The 18883-nt window shown below is 41.1% G+C and overlaps 1 protein-coding gene across 5 annotated transcripts in view; it reads right to left on the bottom strand.

Moving 5' to 3' along the window:
• Positions 1–275: 275 nt before the first annotated feature.
• SLC18A1 (solute carrier family 18 member A1) overlaps positions 276–18883 on the bottom strand; it is a 45065-nt gene continuing 26457 nt past the window's right edge. For all 5 annotated transcript variants that reach the window (XM_077868946.1, XM_077868950.1, XM_077868948.1 and 2 more), the window contains 12 exons: positions 18316–18399; positions 17103–17195; positions 14809–14898; positions 14344–14387; positions 12264–12324; positions 12045–12140; positions 5203–5281; positions 4225–4276; positions 2586–2649; positions 2009–2128; positions 1658–1791; positions 276–838 (listed from right to left, as the gene is read on the bottom strand). In XM_077868946.1, the coding sequence (XP_077725072.1) occupies positions 725–838; positions 1658–1791; positions 2009–2128; positions 2586–2649; positions 4225–4276; positions 5203–5281; positions 12045–12140; positions 12264–12324; positions 14344–14387; positions 14809–14898; positions 17103–17195; positions 18316–18399 (1031 nt within the window). In that variant the 3' untranslated portion in view covers positions 276–724. The remainder of the gene's footprint in view (positions 839–1657; positions 1792–2008; positions 2129–2585; positions 2650–4224; positions 4277–5202; positions 5282–12044; positions 12141–12263; positions 12325–14343; positions 14388–14808; positions 14899–17102; positions 17196–18315; positions 18400–18883) is intronic.

Raw genomic sequence — 18883 nt, 5'->3', positions numbered from 1 at the left:
AAACTTCCTTCAATACATTCTTGGAGTTAATAATTTTTTTTTCTGTCCTTCTCCATTTATTTCTAAGAGTCACAGGAGTTTAGGAAAGGTATAAACCCAGCCCTCCATTTGCAGAGGGCAAAATCACTTTAACAGCTATAGGTTCAGTCACAGAAAAACTACTCAGCTTCTAAAAACCAGGCAAACAATTTCCCAAATTGGCAATCTGGCAGCAAGATAATATTGAGGATACTTTCTCAACTCAGCTGAGAAAACTCAGGAAGGACCACACGGAGGAACAGAAAACAAAAGCTTTATGGTCTGTTGGGAGTGTGCCAAAGAAAATCAAACAACAGATGAAATGAGGTTTGTCGGTCACCCCACTGGTTTCAGGGTCACATTGTACTCACTGCTGTTTCCATGGAATGAGTCACTCCTTGAAGAACCCACTAGCTCAAGTTTAATCAGCCTTACAACAGCTTAGGAAAAGTATCACTATCTCCTATAAAAGATGGGCACCGGAGGCAGCAAAGCTTAGAGGAAGAGCTATACATAGGTAAGGAGAGAATCAAGGAATGGTATTTATGGGAAGGGAGGAAAGGAGATACTCAGGGGAAAGAGAAGTGAAACCCATTGAGCAGCCCATAGTGATTTAGTGATCAGGGAAAGAGGTGGTCATTTTGGTCACTGAAGTTCAAGGCTCATGGATCCACATGTGACAAGGCTCAGAGACCACCTTCTCCTACTACTCCTCACTGCCAGGCTCCTCTTCGCTGTCCTCCCTCAGTGGAAATTTCCTTTTGGGCTTCTGCGTTGTGTACATCCGAGTCTCCATGACGCTGTCCTCGCTCAGAATTGCCTGAAGCAAGATGCAGGAAGACAAATTACTGCGTATCTTTTACAGGATACTGCGTATCCCTGTTCCCTTTCCTTGCTAGCTCATCCAAGTCTAGTGTTGCTCAGGAAAGATTCAAGAAACAAGCATAGGATTCTTTTTCTGCTTCATGTACAGGCACAGGTCTCCCAAGGCACCTAGGTGTAGCAATCCTAGTCAAGACAGATATCTGGTATATCCTTAACTGAATCCTAACAGTGGCAGTGCAAGCTATAGCAGGGAGCCGTCAGAAACTGGTACCATCCCTGTGGTACCAGCCCCTATGTCCATTGCTAAGCTACCCAAACCATTTAGGGTGCTCATGCTACAATAAAAGGAAAGTATCTTATTAAGTAAAATCACATGTTATGGATCTCTTCCCTGGGATTTTATACTTAAATGATGACCTGGTAAGGATAATGGAAAAGAATGAATGAATGAATGAATGAATGAGCCCAGTAGAGCTTTGCCTACCTTGGGGAGATAATTTGTTAACTCACATTTTGCTGGTAACTAAAATATGGCCCCTGCCCCCAACTCTTTATAAGTTTCTCATTTTTTCCCCTTATTTAGGGCCCTTCTTAACCACCCAGTATAAGAAGTGAAGTCATTATGTAGAAAAGGTAAAATAAGGAAGAGCACAAATGAAAAATAAAGGTGAAAATTGGATCAGAGAATATGGTAAAGGAAAAAGACATCCAAAGAGGGAGGAAATAGCATACAATGAAAAGCAGTGAGAAAGAGATGAAAAAACAAACAAACAGATAGATTATTATTCTTTTAACAATGATCATAGCCCCTTACAAGATTTTCCTTCTTAGCTGGGGGGCTTCTCAGGTAGTAGCAGAGAGGAGCATAGATGATGTTGATGACTCCAATGATGACCATAAGCCAGGGGAAGCCAATGGCATGCACAATGGCACCCCCAGTTGATGGGCCTGTGAGGAAAAAAACCAAATTCACAATATTTATTTACCCATGATCACACAGAAAACACCATGAAAGGGGCAATGGGTGACACAAAGGATGTCCCAAAGTCAAATATCTTTGGAACCTTGGGAGAATCAGCCTCCTGGGTTTACTTTCAGCTGGTAAACAGTAGATAAGAGAAAATGGGACACCAGGTCCTGGGTGCTCTCTCCCCTGCCAACATACCTATAGCAAAGCCCATACAAAAAGCCACATCAGCTATGGCATAGACACTCCCATATACTGAGGTGTGACGCAGATCCACCAAGTGTCCCATGATGGGCATCACAGAAGAATCAACCATGCCTGTGGCCAAAGGAAACAGAACACTGTCAGCTCTACCACCAGTCCCTTCCCTTTTTGTGGCACCCTTCCTTCCCCTCCTCCCTTTAGTCTATTCCCTTTGCCTGCTATCCTCCCATTCAGCACTAACACCTATTCTTGGTAAGAGTTAGGAGCCCACACCTTTGTCAGCCACCCTCTTCCTCCTTCTGCCTTTCCATATACCTCTTATGATCTGACCCAAAGCCAAAATTCAGGGGCTTGTTGTCGCCTTTTTTTTTTTTAAAGATTTAATTTATTTATTCATGAGAGAAAGAGAGAGAGGCAGAGACACAGGCAGACAGAGAAGCAGGCTGCATGCAAGAAGCCTGATGTGGGACTTGAACCTGGGAATCCAGGATCACACCTTGAGCCAAAGGCAGGTGCTCAACCACTGAGCCACCAAGGCATCCCTTCTTGTCTCCTTTAAAAGTACTCTTACCTATGGAAAAGCCAAGCCCTGCATTGGGGCCAATGAGACCAAATATATTGTGAGCCAGAGGAACCTGCAGCAGGAAAGGAGGAAGAGTTCATTAGGAGTCCAACTGAGTCACCACAAAAACAAAGGGTTTTCACATGATATACAATTATCAACCATGTGCTATATACCACATGTTTTATCTATCTGGATTCTCACATATCCTCATGAAGAAGAATCCTTGAGCACTGGATATCATACTATATGTTGGCAAATTGAATTTAAATTTTAAAAAATGTAAAAAAAAAAGGGCTAAAAAACCCTTCACTTCTATTTTAAAGATATGAAAGCTAGATTGGTGCCATTTGGGTTAAATGCCCCATCCAAAGTTAAAAAGCTAGTAAGTGGCAAGATGAAGTATAAATCTCAGGTTTGACTCTATTATATATATTAATGGTCCTCTTCTATTGCATGAATTCTTCTTCCCCTTCCTTAACCCGCCTCCCAGACAAACTCTGTCCTCACTCTTCCCTGAATGGAGTTTCCTCTCTTTTCTACTAGCAATGTTCAAAGGTTTTAGTTAAATCCTAATTTGGTAGCTACTGGAACAAAAAGACAAAAGACACCAACAACCATTTACCTATAGTCTAGAGGGGCAAGTGGCATGTCTTAGGGTGCTGCATCAGCTTGTGAAACTCATTCTTTTACCTTCCCAATCCTCCACTGAAAGACTTCCTTTCCTCTTTTGTGGATTCCTTACATGCCTCCCTGAGTACCTGTTACCTAAACCTGCTACCCGAACACATTTACTCCTCAGAGGCTAGAGGTTAGTGGTTAATAATTTTAGGGATTATTCCTCAAAAGGTAATTATATTTTAGTAATAGTTTGGGTTAGGATTTACAGTGGGCTTACTGTGTGCCAGACATTGCTGCAGTTTTTATGGACAACCCTATGAGAGGCTATCAGAACCCTCTCTACACAGATGAAAATACTAAACAAAAAGAGCTGATAGATCTAGCTCAAAATCACACAGGCAGCAAGTGGTAAAGCTGGGAGTCAATGTGGAACTCATGCTCCTGATCAAGATCTCCAGCCTTTCTTGAACACTGTACTCCGTGCTTTACAGCTCTAGTCTTATCACCTTTAAGCCTAGGAGGTAAGGTGCTTATGGTCCCCATTACGGGGAGGAGAAATGAAGGCTGAGAGAGCTGGAAGGGGGTTATTGAATATAGGAAAGGACTTCTTTTTTTCTTTTTCTATGAAACATTCTGGCATTGGAGACTACCTCTCAGATGATGGTTCCCCTGGTGGCTTATGGGGTCCTGTCAGGGTGGGATAAGTAAATTATGTCATAAACAAATTTGATAGCTTCATAAATATATACCAACATGAATTGTTTCATGTGCCCATATATAGGGCCTCATACCTCTGTCTATAGCTGCTCCATTGCCCTTTCCTCCTTCCCCACCTTTTTTAATGGGATGCCTAGTGGCATCTCTCCCAGAGCTAAATTCTTACCTATGCAGAAGGTTTTTCCAACAGTCATTCATTGCCAGGTTAGCCTTCTGTTCATTTTCAAGGAAAATGGTCTTTAAATGTTTGAGTCTCTCTCCCCCGCTCCCTCTCTTTCTCTCTCCCTCACCTAGACCTTGTTATACTTACACAAAGCAAGCTGGTGCCTACTACCATCATCCCAATCAGGGAGCACAGCCACCTGGAAGAAAAGAGCCATCAGCAAATAGTGCTAAAGGGAGACATCCCTTTCACCTGCCACCCCATCTCTACCACACTAGCCAGTCCTACCACCCCTAATTCCAGGAACCCCTTAGGATGTGAGAAGATGAAGACATCTTTGCATGATCTGTTTGTAACCAGGTGAGCCCTTCCCTTGCTCTCCTCCTTGCCTGTCTCTATATCACTTTCCATAGTAGAAGCAGAGGAAGTACAGTGGGACATATTCTTTATTCCTCTAGCAAAGGAATCAGCTTGCTCAGAAGATACTTGCCCCTTGGAAGTAACCCTCAAACTTAATTCATGCTGTTTCCCAATTCAGACTATCTCTCACCTATTCGTATTTTATCTGGTCTACGAAGTGCATCTCAAACCCACAAAAAATACCAAACTTTTTCCTTTTCTTATTTCCTATTACAAGGTTTTTAAACTTATTTTAAAAATCTGTATGCTGAGCTTCAAAGATAAAATTGAGGCTGTTCTCACTGCAGTAGAACAGAATCCAGACTCATACCTTTTAGCCCTCAACCCTTTGCACTTGGTGGCTCTGATGTACCTCTTTAGAACTCTCTAGGGCTCCAGGGAGCACAGTTTCACGACACTGCCCCCAAAGTACTGAGCTTTTTCATAGCTATTCTCTGTGGGGTTATTTTAGCTCTTCAACTAGATAACAAATATTGAAAAGTAAAGGTTATCCCTCATATATTCACAACCAGCTCAGGGCTATCCTTTGTCCATATCATCCTTAACACCTACCCACTCCTATCCTCCCTTGCAGTCAGCTTTTATCCATGTGTCCTAAAGTTTCAACCTCAGAGAAGTTGTTCATTATGCTAGATGCAGAACAATTTCAAAAGCCTCTCCCATCTTACATTCCTATTACTATCCACAGATTCTCAGGCTACATACCGACCCATCTTGTTGGCCAATACACCAAAGATGTTGGTGCCTATGAGGTAGGACACACTGGCGGGCAAGAAAGCTAGACCTGTAGAAAGACACAGTCCTAAGATGAGGACAGGCCAAGTTTACTATAAAACACCTTATTTACTACAATACAGTGAAGTCAGGGCACCTGGGTGGCTCAGTTCATTAAGCATCTGCCTTTGGCTCAGGTCATGATCCCAGGGTCCTAGGATTGAGCCCTGCATCAAGCTCCTTGCTCCGTGGGGAATCTGCTTCTCCCTCTCCTTCTGCCTGCCGCTCCCTCTGCTTGTGCTTTCTCTATCAAATAAATAAATAAAATCTTAAAAAAAAAAAAAAGATAGTGAAGTCCCTCTGTCACCTTCAAGGATTCCAAACCACTTTGTTTTAGGTGTTGGAGGTCCTTGTGCAAACCCAGAACAGTTGGCATAGGGCTCTACACTTCCATTTTCCTCAGAGGCAGGGCTTTGTTTAGCTTCAATATGATGTACTCCCAGCTCTCTACTTAGACTTCCTAAAGAATGACCCTAATGAGCCATTCTCATGTATAAAATCATTATGATTATCAGCATAAGAATATCACCAGCCTTACAGAAAGAAATACATATTTCCTTGGGGGGGGGGGAGTGAAATTCCTGCCTTGCTATTCACCCTTCTTTCTATTGCCCTGGTAATGATCTTGAATAAGTTACTAAATCTTTCTGAGTTTTAATATCCATATCTGACAAACAACAAAGCTATAATTCTATCATACCAATTTACATTGAGGAGGAAATTGAATAGCGTTCATAAAAGTATTTTATAAATTGAAGCACTGGTCACATTGCTTTTTCTAAAGCAAAGGCTTTGAAGACACACAGTTCTGGATTCAAACTGTGACATGGCTACTTTTTAGCTCTGACTTTGGGTAACTTACTTTTTCTGAGTCTCATTCATTCATTCATTCATTCAGTATTTTTAATGAGCTTTTACTATGTGCCAGGTGTGCTGGGGTAAATAAACTAGACAAAATCTTAGCTTTCAGGGAGTTTATATTCCAAGGGAGGGAGCCAGACAATAAATAAGTAAACAGATGAAGGAAAAAGATAATTTTGACAAATGATGAGTTCTGTGAAAAAGAATTTAATGTTGTATTATGCAAGTATGACCAGGAATAGAACTAACTTCCATTCAGGGGCCAGGTAAGGCTTTTTTGAGAAGATGGCATTTCAACTGAGATCTAAATAACCAAAACAAAGCATTCCAAGCAGAAACAAACAAAAACATCTAATGCAAATACAAAGACCTTAAAGAACCAACTATTTGTCTGTTATAGGAATAGAAAGAAAGTCTGTGTAGCTGAAGCACAATGAACAAAGTGAAAAGTAATGGAAAGCGTAGGCCTGGAATTTAGAATTTGTAATTTATTCCAAGTGCCATGGAAAACTTTGTAGAGGAATGTCATATTTTAATTTATATATTTTTAAAGTCTTCTGGTTGTGGTTAGATGAAGGGTTCACAGGACAAGAGTAGAAGCCAGAAGACTATTTGCAGAAGCCAGGAAGAAATGTTTCATCTTAGAAGTCATGATGGAAAGAAGTAAATAAAGTAAAAGGTATTATTATGGTGGTAGAGTCAGTGGGATTTTCTGTTGAATTGGGTATGGGCATATTGGGAATGAGACAAAGAGAGAAAACAAGTATTACTCATTTTTTTCTTAACTGGGTGACTGAAGATGGAGGAAGAGCTTGGGGAAAACATGAAATGCATATTAGATATACAATTGGAGATGTCAGGCAGTGAGTGTACAAGTCTAGACTTCCAAGGACAGATCCTAAGCACAGATACAAATGATTGACTGTTGGTTTATATATGGTTCTTAAAGCCATAAGAAGAGCTGGGATCACCTCTGAAACATCAGAGAGAGAAGAATAGAGATCCAAGTTGTGAGCCTTCAGGAATTCCTACCTTTAAAAGTTAGCAAAGGAAAACAAGATAACAAAGGTGTTAAGAAGTAGCCAATGAAATAGTTGAGAGGGGATTGAATGAAGAAGAAGAAGAAGAAGAAGAAGAAGAAGAAGAAGAAGAAGAAGAAGAAGAAGAAGAAAAGAAGAAGAAGGGAGGAGGAAGGAGAAGGAGGGGGAAGAGGAGGAGGGAGAGGAAGAAGAGGGGAGGAGGAGAAAGAGAGGAAGAAGTTTGGCCTCTGAAGAAGTTGAGATGCTTCAACCATAAAAAGAAGGCAATGAATATAGGTACAAGCACAGGAAAATGAGTATACTTATTGACGGTACATGTGCATTCCCATCTCATTGCTTCTGATTTCTCAATGACTAGGAGTTGAGAATGATGAAGATAAAGGGATGAGGGTATGGAGGAGGTTTGAGTGGGCAAGTATAAAATTGTCATTTCAGAAAATACGAAGGAGAACATAATTGGAGACCTAGAGGAAGATTGTTGGGCAATGTGAAGACCTACTTTAGATTTGTAGCTATAAATATAACGTGTAACTGATAGCCCAATTGTGTGTTTTCCCACAGCCCCGATCCACCACTCATGCATAGGCAAGGAGTGGGAGATCAGATTGGCTTATTCAGAAATAATGCTCTGCCAGCTGACAACCCCAGCGGGAGAGTAGGGCAAAGGAATTAACAATGTTTTCAAAGGAGTGACATCATGATGGAATCCAAATTGAGTACATAAAGAAGAGAGGACATGAGAGGGGTTGGAAATAGAAAAAGAATTGAGGCCAATGGATTGGTGACCTCAGAGCGGCCCAAATTTGTTGATATGGGGATATTAGGATATCTGAGCAGGGAATATGTGAGTTGATAAGTGGACTGCTTGGAGTTGAAATTTAAGAGATAATACAGTTAATGTCAAGGTCAAAATTTTATAAAGGTTTGATTGGTTAAAGTGGAGAGGAGAAAAAGATCATTGTAAAAGATTATTGCAAGAAAGTAGATTAAGGGCTAGACCAAAATGTTGGTAGGGTTATCCACCTGGATATTGAAGCCACCAAAAGTGGTGACAGGAGTAAAGGAGAAAAGAATATGATCCAGGTAACTTTAATGAATGAGAAGGAGTAACTATGAGTCAATAAGTGATTGCAATGAAGAGAGGTGGGGAGGGGTACAATGTAATGGTATGATCTTCAAGGGAGTTGGGGTCTTTGAAGAAGAATTAAGAAGAGATGATTCTGGTCTGCCTGGGTGGTTCTGTCTTCAGCTCATGTCATGATCCCAGGGTCCTGAGATCAAGCCTGGAGTTGGGCTCCCCACTAAGAGGGGAATCTGCTTCTCCCTCTCCCTCTGCTCCTCCCCCTGCTTGTGCTTACTCTCTCTCACTTAAATAAATAAATAAAACCTGAAGAAGAAGAAGAAGAAGAAGAAGAAGAAGAAGAAGAAGAAGAAGAAGAAGAAGAAGAAGAAGAAGAAATGATTCAGAAGCAGCAAAAGGGAGCAAAGTCTAGAAGAACATAGATTTCCAGCAAGATGGCTGGGAAACAGTGTTTTCAGGAAACATTCGACTCTCAGGACTAAGAAGATGAAGGGAGTGTTTAGAGAAGAGGCTGAGGACATGGGGACACTTGTCAATGACAAGAGGTTCCACAAGGCCCAGGATTTTAAGGGGGGGAGATATGAAATTGGGTCAGTTTAAGAAATTTCTGAGAAAAGGGGATAATAATAATTCCTACCAGACAGGCTCGTTGTGAGCCTTAAATGAGGTAATGCATGCCAATCATTTTGCACAGTGTCTGGCACAGAATAAGTGCCCTCTGAGCATCAGCCTTAACTATTATCATCATAACCAGTGAGTAACAGGATCAGGACTTGAACCCAGGCCTTCTCCTTCCAACTTCATGTCTCCACTACCCACATCAGCAGTGTGACCACACAGATGTCTCTGACTGACGTAAGGTACTTTACAGAATCAGCAGTGTGAGTTTCTTCATCTCACCAGCCTCTCTAGGCCTTTCTGTACCTATAGGAAACAGTGCTGCCTAATAGAAACTGCCGTGATGATTACAATTAAACCTAAAGTCAACAATTCACCAGTTACTCGTTGATAGCTTGTTTGATTTTAATATTCTCTTCCATGGGGTGGAAGTTAAGCGTATCTTAGTGTATTTGTCTATTTGTACAGGGCTGCAATCTGTTTCAAACCGTACCCATTTAATTGCTTTTAAAAATTTAGAACTATAACTACTCCACTGTTTACCTGAGATCTGGAGATAGGCATCTCCAGGAAATGCACTAGCTTCTTAGATACATCTCTTTACTATCGTTTTAAATGATGGGAAATTTCCTAAATGAGATTTTCCTCAACTCTTGTTGTTTGTTCTTTAAGACCGAGATAGAGCTTGCATTTCAGTAGCATTTTGTGGAAAATAGGTATTTCAAATTATATGTCTACAAACAAACATATATTTTTCACAGCATATCTCCCAAGGAGCAAGAAATTACACATAGTTGTGACTGTCAAAATAATTTCAATAAAGGGACGTCTGGGTGGCTCAGTGGTTGAGCGTCTGCCTTTGTTTGACTCAGGGCATGATCCCGGGATCCCAGGATCGAGTCCCACATCAGGCACTCTGCGAGAAGCCTGCTTCTCCTCCCTCTTCCTATGTCTCTGCCTCTCTCTGTGTGTCTCTCATGAATAAATAAATAGAATCTTAAAAGTAAATAAAATAATTTCAATAAAAACAATGATGAAAATAGTAACAATTTTTATTTATGGAGTATATCCTGTATTCCATGCACTGTGCTAATCCCATTATGTATTTTTAAAGATTTTATTTATTTATTTGAGAGAAAGAGTGTGTGTGTGTGGGGGGGGGTGGAGCAGAGGGAGAGTGACAGACTCCACAATAAGCATGGAACCTGATGGGGGGCCTGATCTCAAGACCTTGACATCATGGCCTGAGGCATAATTAAGAGTCAGACGCTTAATGGACTAATACACTCTGGTGCTCCTGAGGATACATAGCTCAGGGGCAAGAAGGCCCCAAAATGCAGAATAAAAAAATGCTCAAGCCAAAAAAAAAAAAAAAAAAAAGAAAAGAAAAGAAAAAAGAATACATAGCTCTATTTAATCCTGAAAACAACCCTGAAAGCATCTCCATTTCTTCAGTGGAGTTTGAAGAGGTTAAATAACTCATCCACAGTCACAATCATGTGATCAGGATTGGGCACAAAATGGGTCACTTAGAAAGTACAGTCACGGATTACAAATCACTCTCAAAAGTACTGTCTCCTCTCCTTCAAACACCTGTGACAGGTTGTCTGCATTTAGTCGTATTTTTCAGTGGGGTCACAGATACCATATCAGCCTCACTGGGAAGCTTAAAAAAATGTAAATTTGATTCTATTGAAATTCTGGGTGAGGCCCAGCACTCTGAGTTTTAACAAGCTCTCCAGGTGCTGTGAGAGCTTCTTGAAGCTAGACTTAGAGATGCAGATAGCATTGAGGAAAGTTGTAAAGGATGGTGGGAGACAAAGCCTTTTCAGCGTTCTGACTTTCTCTCCTGAGGGCTTTCTACTGTAACCTCACCTGCATAAGGGACTGTGTAGAAACAGCCCAGTGAGTTTCTTTGGGTTTCACTAGCTTCTCTATGCTTTTCTGTACCTAGAAGGAACAGTGCTGCCCACTAGAAATTGTCATAACAACTATAATTAAAGCCAAAGTCAACAATTCACCAGTTACTGAAGGCTAGTTTGCTTTTAATATCCTCTCCTGAAGAAGGGCTGGGGAGGAGTTGTTCTGAGCTGTGTTTGTCCACCTGTACCAAAAGCCTGAGCTGTCAGAGCCTTGGGGCAGAGGATTCTTTTCTGCACCAAGCACCAGCTAACTCAATTAATTGTCATGGTCAGAGGCAGTTGCAGCCCAGAAAAATTCAATTTGAGGCTAGGAGTACAGCTTGGAGACTTGCTTAGAATTGTCCCCTAAAAAAAAAAATTAGATTTAATGCTTTTCATTGCATGCTGAGCCATATCAGGTCCTTATCAACTTCCCCTCTGGCCGCATAAGCCTCTTCTCTCAATAGTGACTGAATGGCTCATAGCCTTCTCTGTCCTCTTTCCTCAGGCTTCCTGGGAAGGGCCAGAGCCTTCTCTCTAAACTCAAATGAGTCACAAGGACATCTCTCCATAAAGCAGGGGAGACTGGAGGACTTTCTCTCAGAATAACATACTCCATAAGCACCTTGTTAGAGGTTAAAAAAAAAAAAGATAGCAAAAGGGCAATCTATGAAAAGAGTGGTTGAAGAGAGAAAGGCATGGATGGTAATGGTGGTACATATTAATATTCTACAGGTGCAAAGCATTTCCACATATCACGCCATTTATTTCCTCAAATGACCTTTTGAACTAGATAGTATTCTGATGTCCCTTTCAGAGATAAGAAAATTAATCCTTAGAAAATTGAACTATATCTGAAATTAATGATGTACTATATGTTGGCTAATTGAACTCAAATTTTTAAAATCCTTGAAAAAAAAGAAAATTGATATGGCTGCACAAATTTGCATGGCCAATGGAGCTGAAATGAAAACCTAGGTATTTTGACTAAAAATTTATTGATCATTCTACCACATAGTGAGGTATGTTGCCATTCCATAGCTGCTCTCAACCCCTTCCACCCTGCCTTTCTTGGGCTGCTTCTTGGAGGTATTACCTGCCCACTCAGGTTTGATTTACAGGTGTGGACAGAGAAGATAATTCTACAAAGGAAGCCCAATGTGCCTCTGTGACTCCAAAGACCCAGGTCCCACAGAGCTTCTCAATTACTTGAGAAAGGGCTCATGGTACACACCTCCGTCCACACCCAAGTTGGGGAACACGGTCACTTACCTAACTGCCATTCGGGTGAGCACATGGTCTGCATCATCCAGATGGGCAGTGTGGGCTCCAGTATGGCCACTCCCATGTTAGCAAAGCAAAGGGAGCCTAGAGAGACAGGTCTATGAGCCATCAGGGCTACCCAGAAGCCCAGACTCTCCCAGCTTACCTGCCCAGAAGCCCAGACTCTCCCAGCTTACCTGCCCAGAAGCCCAGACTCTCCCAGCTTACCTGCAGCCACCAAGATATAAGGATCTTTGAGAAGTGTAAGGAGAGGAGTCCCCCTGGCACTCTGAGAACATGGACAACAAAAAAACTTCCATTTGTACAGTTTACATCTCTCCTATTGTCAAAGAATGTGAGAATATGCAGACAGGACCTTAGAGACTATATCAACTCCTTTACTGAAGAGACCATACACCCAAATCAAAGGAGATAAAGTGACTTGCCCAATGTCACAGAGTCACCGGGCAGTGCAGCTCCTGTGTGCAAGGCAAACACCATGGTAGTCATAAAGAACAGGACAACATATTCCAGACATGCTTCCTGCTTTCAAATGATCATCAACCAGATGAGAGTAGATTGTCAGCAAGGCCAGCAATGGACAATGGCTATCTGGATTCCCAGTCTTGGGTCTCGCCACTAGATCTTGCTGGCACTAAACTTTGCCCTTGGACAACCACAGGTAGAGAGCTGAATCCCAAAGGTGAGCACAGAGGTATTAACTCAGAAGTCTCCTCAAGCATTCTGAAGGCTTTATTCTGACCATTTTGAGCTATATTGGCAAGTCTAGCAGAACATCTCGATTAGAAGGCAAGCCTAAATGTTCAGTTCTAATTTCCCTCTCCCCTCAGAAAATCTTTATTCCAGTTAAACTCAATCACTTTGCCTTCTTCCCATGCATTCCAGCAGGTTATTTTTGCCTAAACTATGTTCATGGTTAATTTTGCCTAAACTACCTTCTTTCTCTCTACAGGTCCAACTCCTACCCATTCTTCAAAGTCAGCCTTAAATGGCTCCTTCTTTTCCACTGTATTCCCTGACTCAGTAGCTGAAACTTTTCCCTCTTTCAAACTTCCTGAGGACTGTACTCTAATCTGTGGTGCTAACTACATTCTATCTGGCAATAGATTTAATAGTTTTGATATGATTACCCTCTCTGCATACTCACAGGGGTGGATTAAATATTCAGAAATATTCAAATTAAATATATAATTCAAAATAAAGAGATAGATCTAAATTACAAAATACAAATAAAGAAGTCCAATTAGCCCTTTGGCCCAACAATTCCACTTCTAGGAATTTATTCTATAGATTACCTCCAATGTTATAAAAAATGCATATACATAAGGTTATTAATTACAGCACTATTTGTAACTGCAAAAAACTGGAAACTACCTAAATGTTCAAACATAGAGGATTGAATAAAATATGGTATGGACACAGTGGTGTTTCATAGAGCCAGAAAAATAATAATTGAATTTTTTGAATACGTAGAACACTACCATCAAAGTCAAAGCTATTCAGAAAGATATTAAAGGGAAATCATTTCTCCTCTCACAACACTTTAGTACTAAATGTGGGGGGTTTTCCACCAAGAAATTCTTCAGTTCTCTGTGGCACCGAGTGTCCTATAATGTAATTCAATTCTGACACTGACTATTTAGAGTTAGCACAGACCCCACAGGTAAGAGCTCAGTCCTCCAAGGCTGCTCCCTTTCCAGATCCTAACTGCAAATAATGGGTTCCCAGGTTACCCAGACTTCTGTCTGACTTGGCTGTAAAAACAAGGTTTTTAGATCAAACTTTCCCTTATTTTCTGTATTTCCTTATCTTTCATTCTTTGTGGTTTGATACGGATTTCCCAGAGCCATCTTTGGCTTAGAGTCAGACAAATACCAACTCTGACATTTAACCATGATAGAATGATAGTCTATAAACATATTCTTGGGGGAGAGGTTATCTAAACATCCTCTAAGGTCTTCTCTAGCTCTGAGGTATTATGGCTATGAACATACAGGTCCCACTGTCATTGTCTCCTGGTTCTGAGTTTATATATATAAATTTTGTAATGTTTCCTTGATTCTTCAAAAGGCCCTTCCTCCATCTTTGTCCAACATCAAGCCAGACTTCCCCATCATCCCTGATGCTACCCTAAATATGACACTATCTGGAATTCCAAGTATGTTTTTACTTTCCTTGACTCCATTCTCTTCACTTTTCTTCTTATGCTTTGACAGGGATAATCGAGAAGTCTTAGTACATAGCCATTCTATATATTCTTTGACAATGGAGCTTAGTGTCTACTTACCTCAGGAGAGACTTTGGAAGGCTGTAGGATACACAGCTGGAGTGCTAAGAAAGGAAATGGGAGAGAATGAGACAGCTTAGTTTGTCTACTGATTAGTTGAAGGCTCCAATAACAGGCACATTGATATCACCTTATCATGCACAGGTCTAACTCCCTGAGTTTCTTCCTTCTTTCCCAGAATAAGGCAGTCCTGGATCTTTTGAGCATGTCAAGACACTCAGCATAGTGCATTCCCAACCTGACTTCAGCTATCGCTTGTCTGGTGACCTATTTTTTTAAAAATTTTATTTATTTATTCATGAGAGACACAAAGAGAGAGAGGCAGAGACATAGGCAGAGGGAGAAGCAGGCTCCACGCAGGAAGCCCAACGTGGGACTCGATCCTGGGACTCTGGGATCATGCCCCAAGCCAAAGGCAGACGCTCAACCACTAAGCCACCCAGGTGACCTCTTATGGTGACTTACCTCCATCCAGTAGTGCTAGGAAAGCCAATATGAGGAAAGGTGAAGACCTCCCAACAAACACATACATCACACTTCCAAAAGGAGCTCCCACTGGAAAAGCAAAACAGGTACAGATTTCAGGAGTAAGCACAAATTCCTAATTTGTGTGACGTGTCCCCATTTACCTAATGAACTTTCACATGAGGTTCTGAGGATTCAGAAATGAAGAAGACCTGGTTCCCCGGAGCTCACTTTCTAGTAGAGAAAATGCATGTGGTAGAATGCAAATAATTAGACCACGGTAAAAAGTAGAGTTCAACAATAAAGGTTCAACCTGCAAAGTACTGTGCAGATTACAGTGCAATGAGTTCAGATGGCCACAAGGACTTTGTCAAGTGGATACGACAGGTAGAGAAGAAGTATAAGTGAAGAGCATTGAGGAATCATAAAAGAGAGTGTGGTTGCAATATGGAGGCTCCTCAAAAAGTAAAAAATACAGCTACCCTACAACCCAGCAATTGCACTACTAGGTGTTTATCCAAAGGATACAAGCATAGTGATTCTGAGGGGCACATGTACCCCAATGTTTACAGCAGCAATGTCCACAACAGCCAAGCTATGGAAAGAGCCCAGATGCCCAATGACAGATGAATGGACAAAGGATATATATATAAATATATATATACATATATATATGTATATATATACACCTTGTCATTTGCAATGACATGGATGGAACTAGAGGATATTATGCTAAGCAAAATAAGTCAGCCAGAGAAGGACAAATACATATGATTTCACTCATATGTGGAATTTAAGAAACAAAACAGATGGACATAGTGGAAGGGAAAGAAAAATAAAATAAGAGGAAAACAGAGGGGGAGGCAAACCATAAGAGCCTCTTAGCTATAGGGAACAAACTGAGGGTTGCTGGAGGGGAGGTTGGGGGGGATGGGGTAACTGGGTGAGGGGCATTAGGAAGGGCACTTGAAGTAATGATCACTGGGTGTTGTATGCAACTGATGAATCAATGAATTCTGAAACTCTGAAACTAATAATACAGTATATGTTAATTAAATTGAATTTAAATTTAAAAATTTATAAGATAGACTGTGGTTGGATAACAAATAGGAGAAAATCAGGATTCGGTGTTCAGTCACTGAATATAAGTATTTGGGAGAGGGAGAGTAGAGGTGGGGAATGTTGAAGCCAAATAGTCAAGGCCCTGTATATCTAGATAAAGCATCTACTTGGCCTTGTGTGGGCAATGGAGAAACATGTCTTTTAGCAAGAGAGAAATACCACCAGCTCTGGGCAGAGAAACCTTCTTCTGGTGGCACCTTGAGGGAAGGAGAGAAGGCACAAGAGATCAGGCAGTAGGCTGGTTCCAACTGAGATGTGATGAGGAGCCAACCTTGAGGAAGTGGCTGTAGAGAATATACTGGGTTTACAATCTGGAAGTGAGAAGTGATAAAGGAGATGAGGACATACCAAAGTTTTAGCTTGGGTGTTTGGGAAAATGGATATTAACAAAGAGCAGGAATTTTGTTCCTTCTTCTCCCATGGTTGTGGTGGTGGTGGTGAGGGGGTGGTGGGTATGGACCGGGAAAGAGACCTTTGGTGTTTTCTCCTCCACTAGCTTGTGGAGCCCCTAGAGGGTAGGAACCATGTGTGAGGCTTTTTATCTATATCCCCTGTGTGCTAACATTGTCCTTGGCATATAATAAGTGCTTCACAAAATGCTACTTGTTGGTATAGTCAATCAATATATATGAGGGATGAACTTCAAAGAAAGTGTTATGGTTTAGAGCTTGGGGTTTGAGTCCAGAAAATCTGAGTCTATATCCTGGCTCTGACATTTTTTGGCTATGTAACCTTAGATGGCTATTTAACCTTTTTAGTCATCATCTCTGTAATAGAGACAATCATTCCTCCTTCATAGTGATGTGAGGATTAAAAAAGATTATATCAGCAATGTATTTAGCATAAAACCTGACAAAGCACTCCTCTCATTTTGAAAGCACTGACCATGTGTGGAAGTAGAGGTGAGACAGTGGCTGCTAATATGGGGCTATCTGCTCACTGGAATAGACTAGGTTTCTTCCGTTCCCAGGACCTCATGGGCTATTTGCTTCTTAAGGGGAAAGAGATTTTTTCTTTCCTGGAAAAAAATTTCAGAAGGACTCAAAACATGATTGGACAGAAAAGGAAAGAAAATACTACCTTCCATGAACCTTAGGGACACTTGCCTCCTGGAGCCATCTTCGAAGAATATGCAGTGTCTGAACCTAGATTTGCAGCCAGGTGCCACTTACCCAGCACTCCCAAAGCCAGGCCCCCCAAGGCGATTCCCATGGCACGCCCTCTCTCATAGTCATCAGTGTAGACACTTGCCAGCATCCCAAGACCTGAAAGGAGAGTATGGAGTTAGCATATAGGAGACTTCTGTCTGCCTCTCTCACTGAATCCTTGATCTGCTAGTCCTTAGTCCACCATCCCTATTATGTCTTCATGGATCATCTTAGATACAGTTGCAGTTTGAAGGATTTTGTAAAACTTAACCCATAGTATTTTACAAATACTGGACCCCCCCAACACCCATTTTTTAAAAAGATTTATTTATTTATTTATTTATTTATTTATTTATTTATTTATTTATTTATTTATTTATGAGAGACACAGACAGAGAGAGGCAGAGACACAGGCAGAGGGAGAAGCAGGCTCCATGCAAGGAGCCCGATGTGAGACTCAATCCCGGGTCTCCAGGATCACGCCCTGGGCCAAAGGTGGTGCTAAATCACTGAGCCACCCGGGCTGCCCCCACAACACCCATATTGCTCACTCCTGTTCGCAATATTGTCGGAACTGCAAAAGTCCTTGGCAAGGGTAATACAAAATACCACTGTCCATTGTTATAGCATTTCATTGTATTTCCTAGCACATTTCCCCAAATGAATGGATATGGAGTAAGTCAAAGGAAATTCTATAAACACAGAACACTATTCCATTCAATGGAGGTGCCCAATGAAGAAGAAAGTACAGAAGACATGTAGAAGACAGTATGGGCTGGGCTCTCATGTCATTTACTCATGTGTAAAATGGCATAGAATAGCTACTTTTATAGGATTACATTAAATATTGTTTTTGATGATACTTTGCAAAATGTAATAGTGTTACTGGTAGTATTAGCATTATTCTTCTTATAAAATGTTAAGGAGGAGGAAGAGAAAAGGTCATAGAAGGGCATTAAATAAAAGCTGGGCTTACTTTTTGGTTTTACCTTGGGCTTGGTTTGACCTTAGCTGGCTATATCTAAATATTATCAGAGGAAGTTATGTCAGGCTTAGGGATTTAGAACACTGATGACAACTCTATAATTATCTTGTTTTTGAATCATAATTTCTGCCTACCAGAATACTTTCCTATTTATTCATACAAATCTTAGAGGGTAGTAAGATATGGTAAGAGATGTGTGTGTGTGCACGTGTGTGTGTGTGTGTGTGTGTGCACGCAAGATGTCAGCATTACCTGCAACAGATGAAAATGAGGATCCAATGCCTTGAAGGGTTCGGGCCACAAACAGTAGGGTATAGGTACCAGAAAAAGCAAACACTGTGTATAGAGAATAGTAAGAATGCTCCAGTTAGCAAACTGTCTTTATTCCCTTTCCACCAGAAAATATGCCCATGATATTGTAGATATGAGCCACCATACATATGTTTTAATAAAGCATGATCACTGCTTCCTGTTTTTGGAGTTGTCTTTCTAATCTCTCACACCTTAATCAGGATTGCATTTTAATTGACGTGAAGACAGAGAAACCACAGAAGCATAAACCAATTCATCACTTCCAGTGGATGGAAGTCTGGATTTTCACATTTCCTGCCCAAAGCTCACAACATCCTGTCCACTGGAATCATGGCTGTCTGAAAAGTACAATGCCCTTAGACCCTACTTCTCAATTCTTCATATTCAACACTCCGATTTGACCTTTGCCATTGTTGGGCTTCATTGGGTCATCTACAGTGAGGGAACAAAAACTATATGTAATTGAAGGACCATAGGCATTGGGTAGAAAACAGTATCTTGAGATCCA

The sequence above is a fragment of the Canis aureus genome, chromosome 24, assembly GCF_053574225.1.
Source record: "Canis aureus isolate CA01 chromosome 24, VMU_Caureus_v.1.0, whole genome shotgun sequence".
Taxonomy (NCBI): domain Eukaryota; kingdom Metazoa; phylum Chordata; class Mammalia; order Carnivora; family Canidae; genus Canis; species Canis aureus.
Note: the sequence above shows the minus strand (reverse complement) of the source record. Positions and strands in the feature narration are given on the sequence as shown.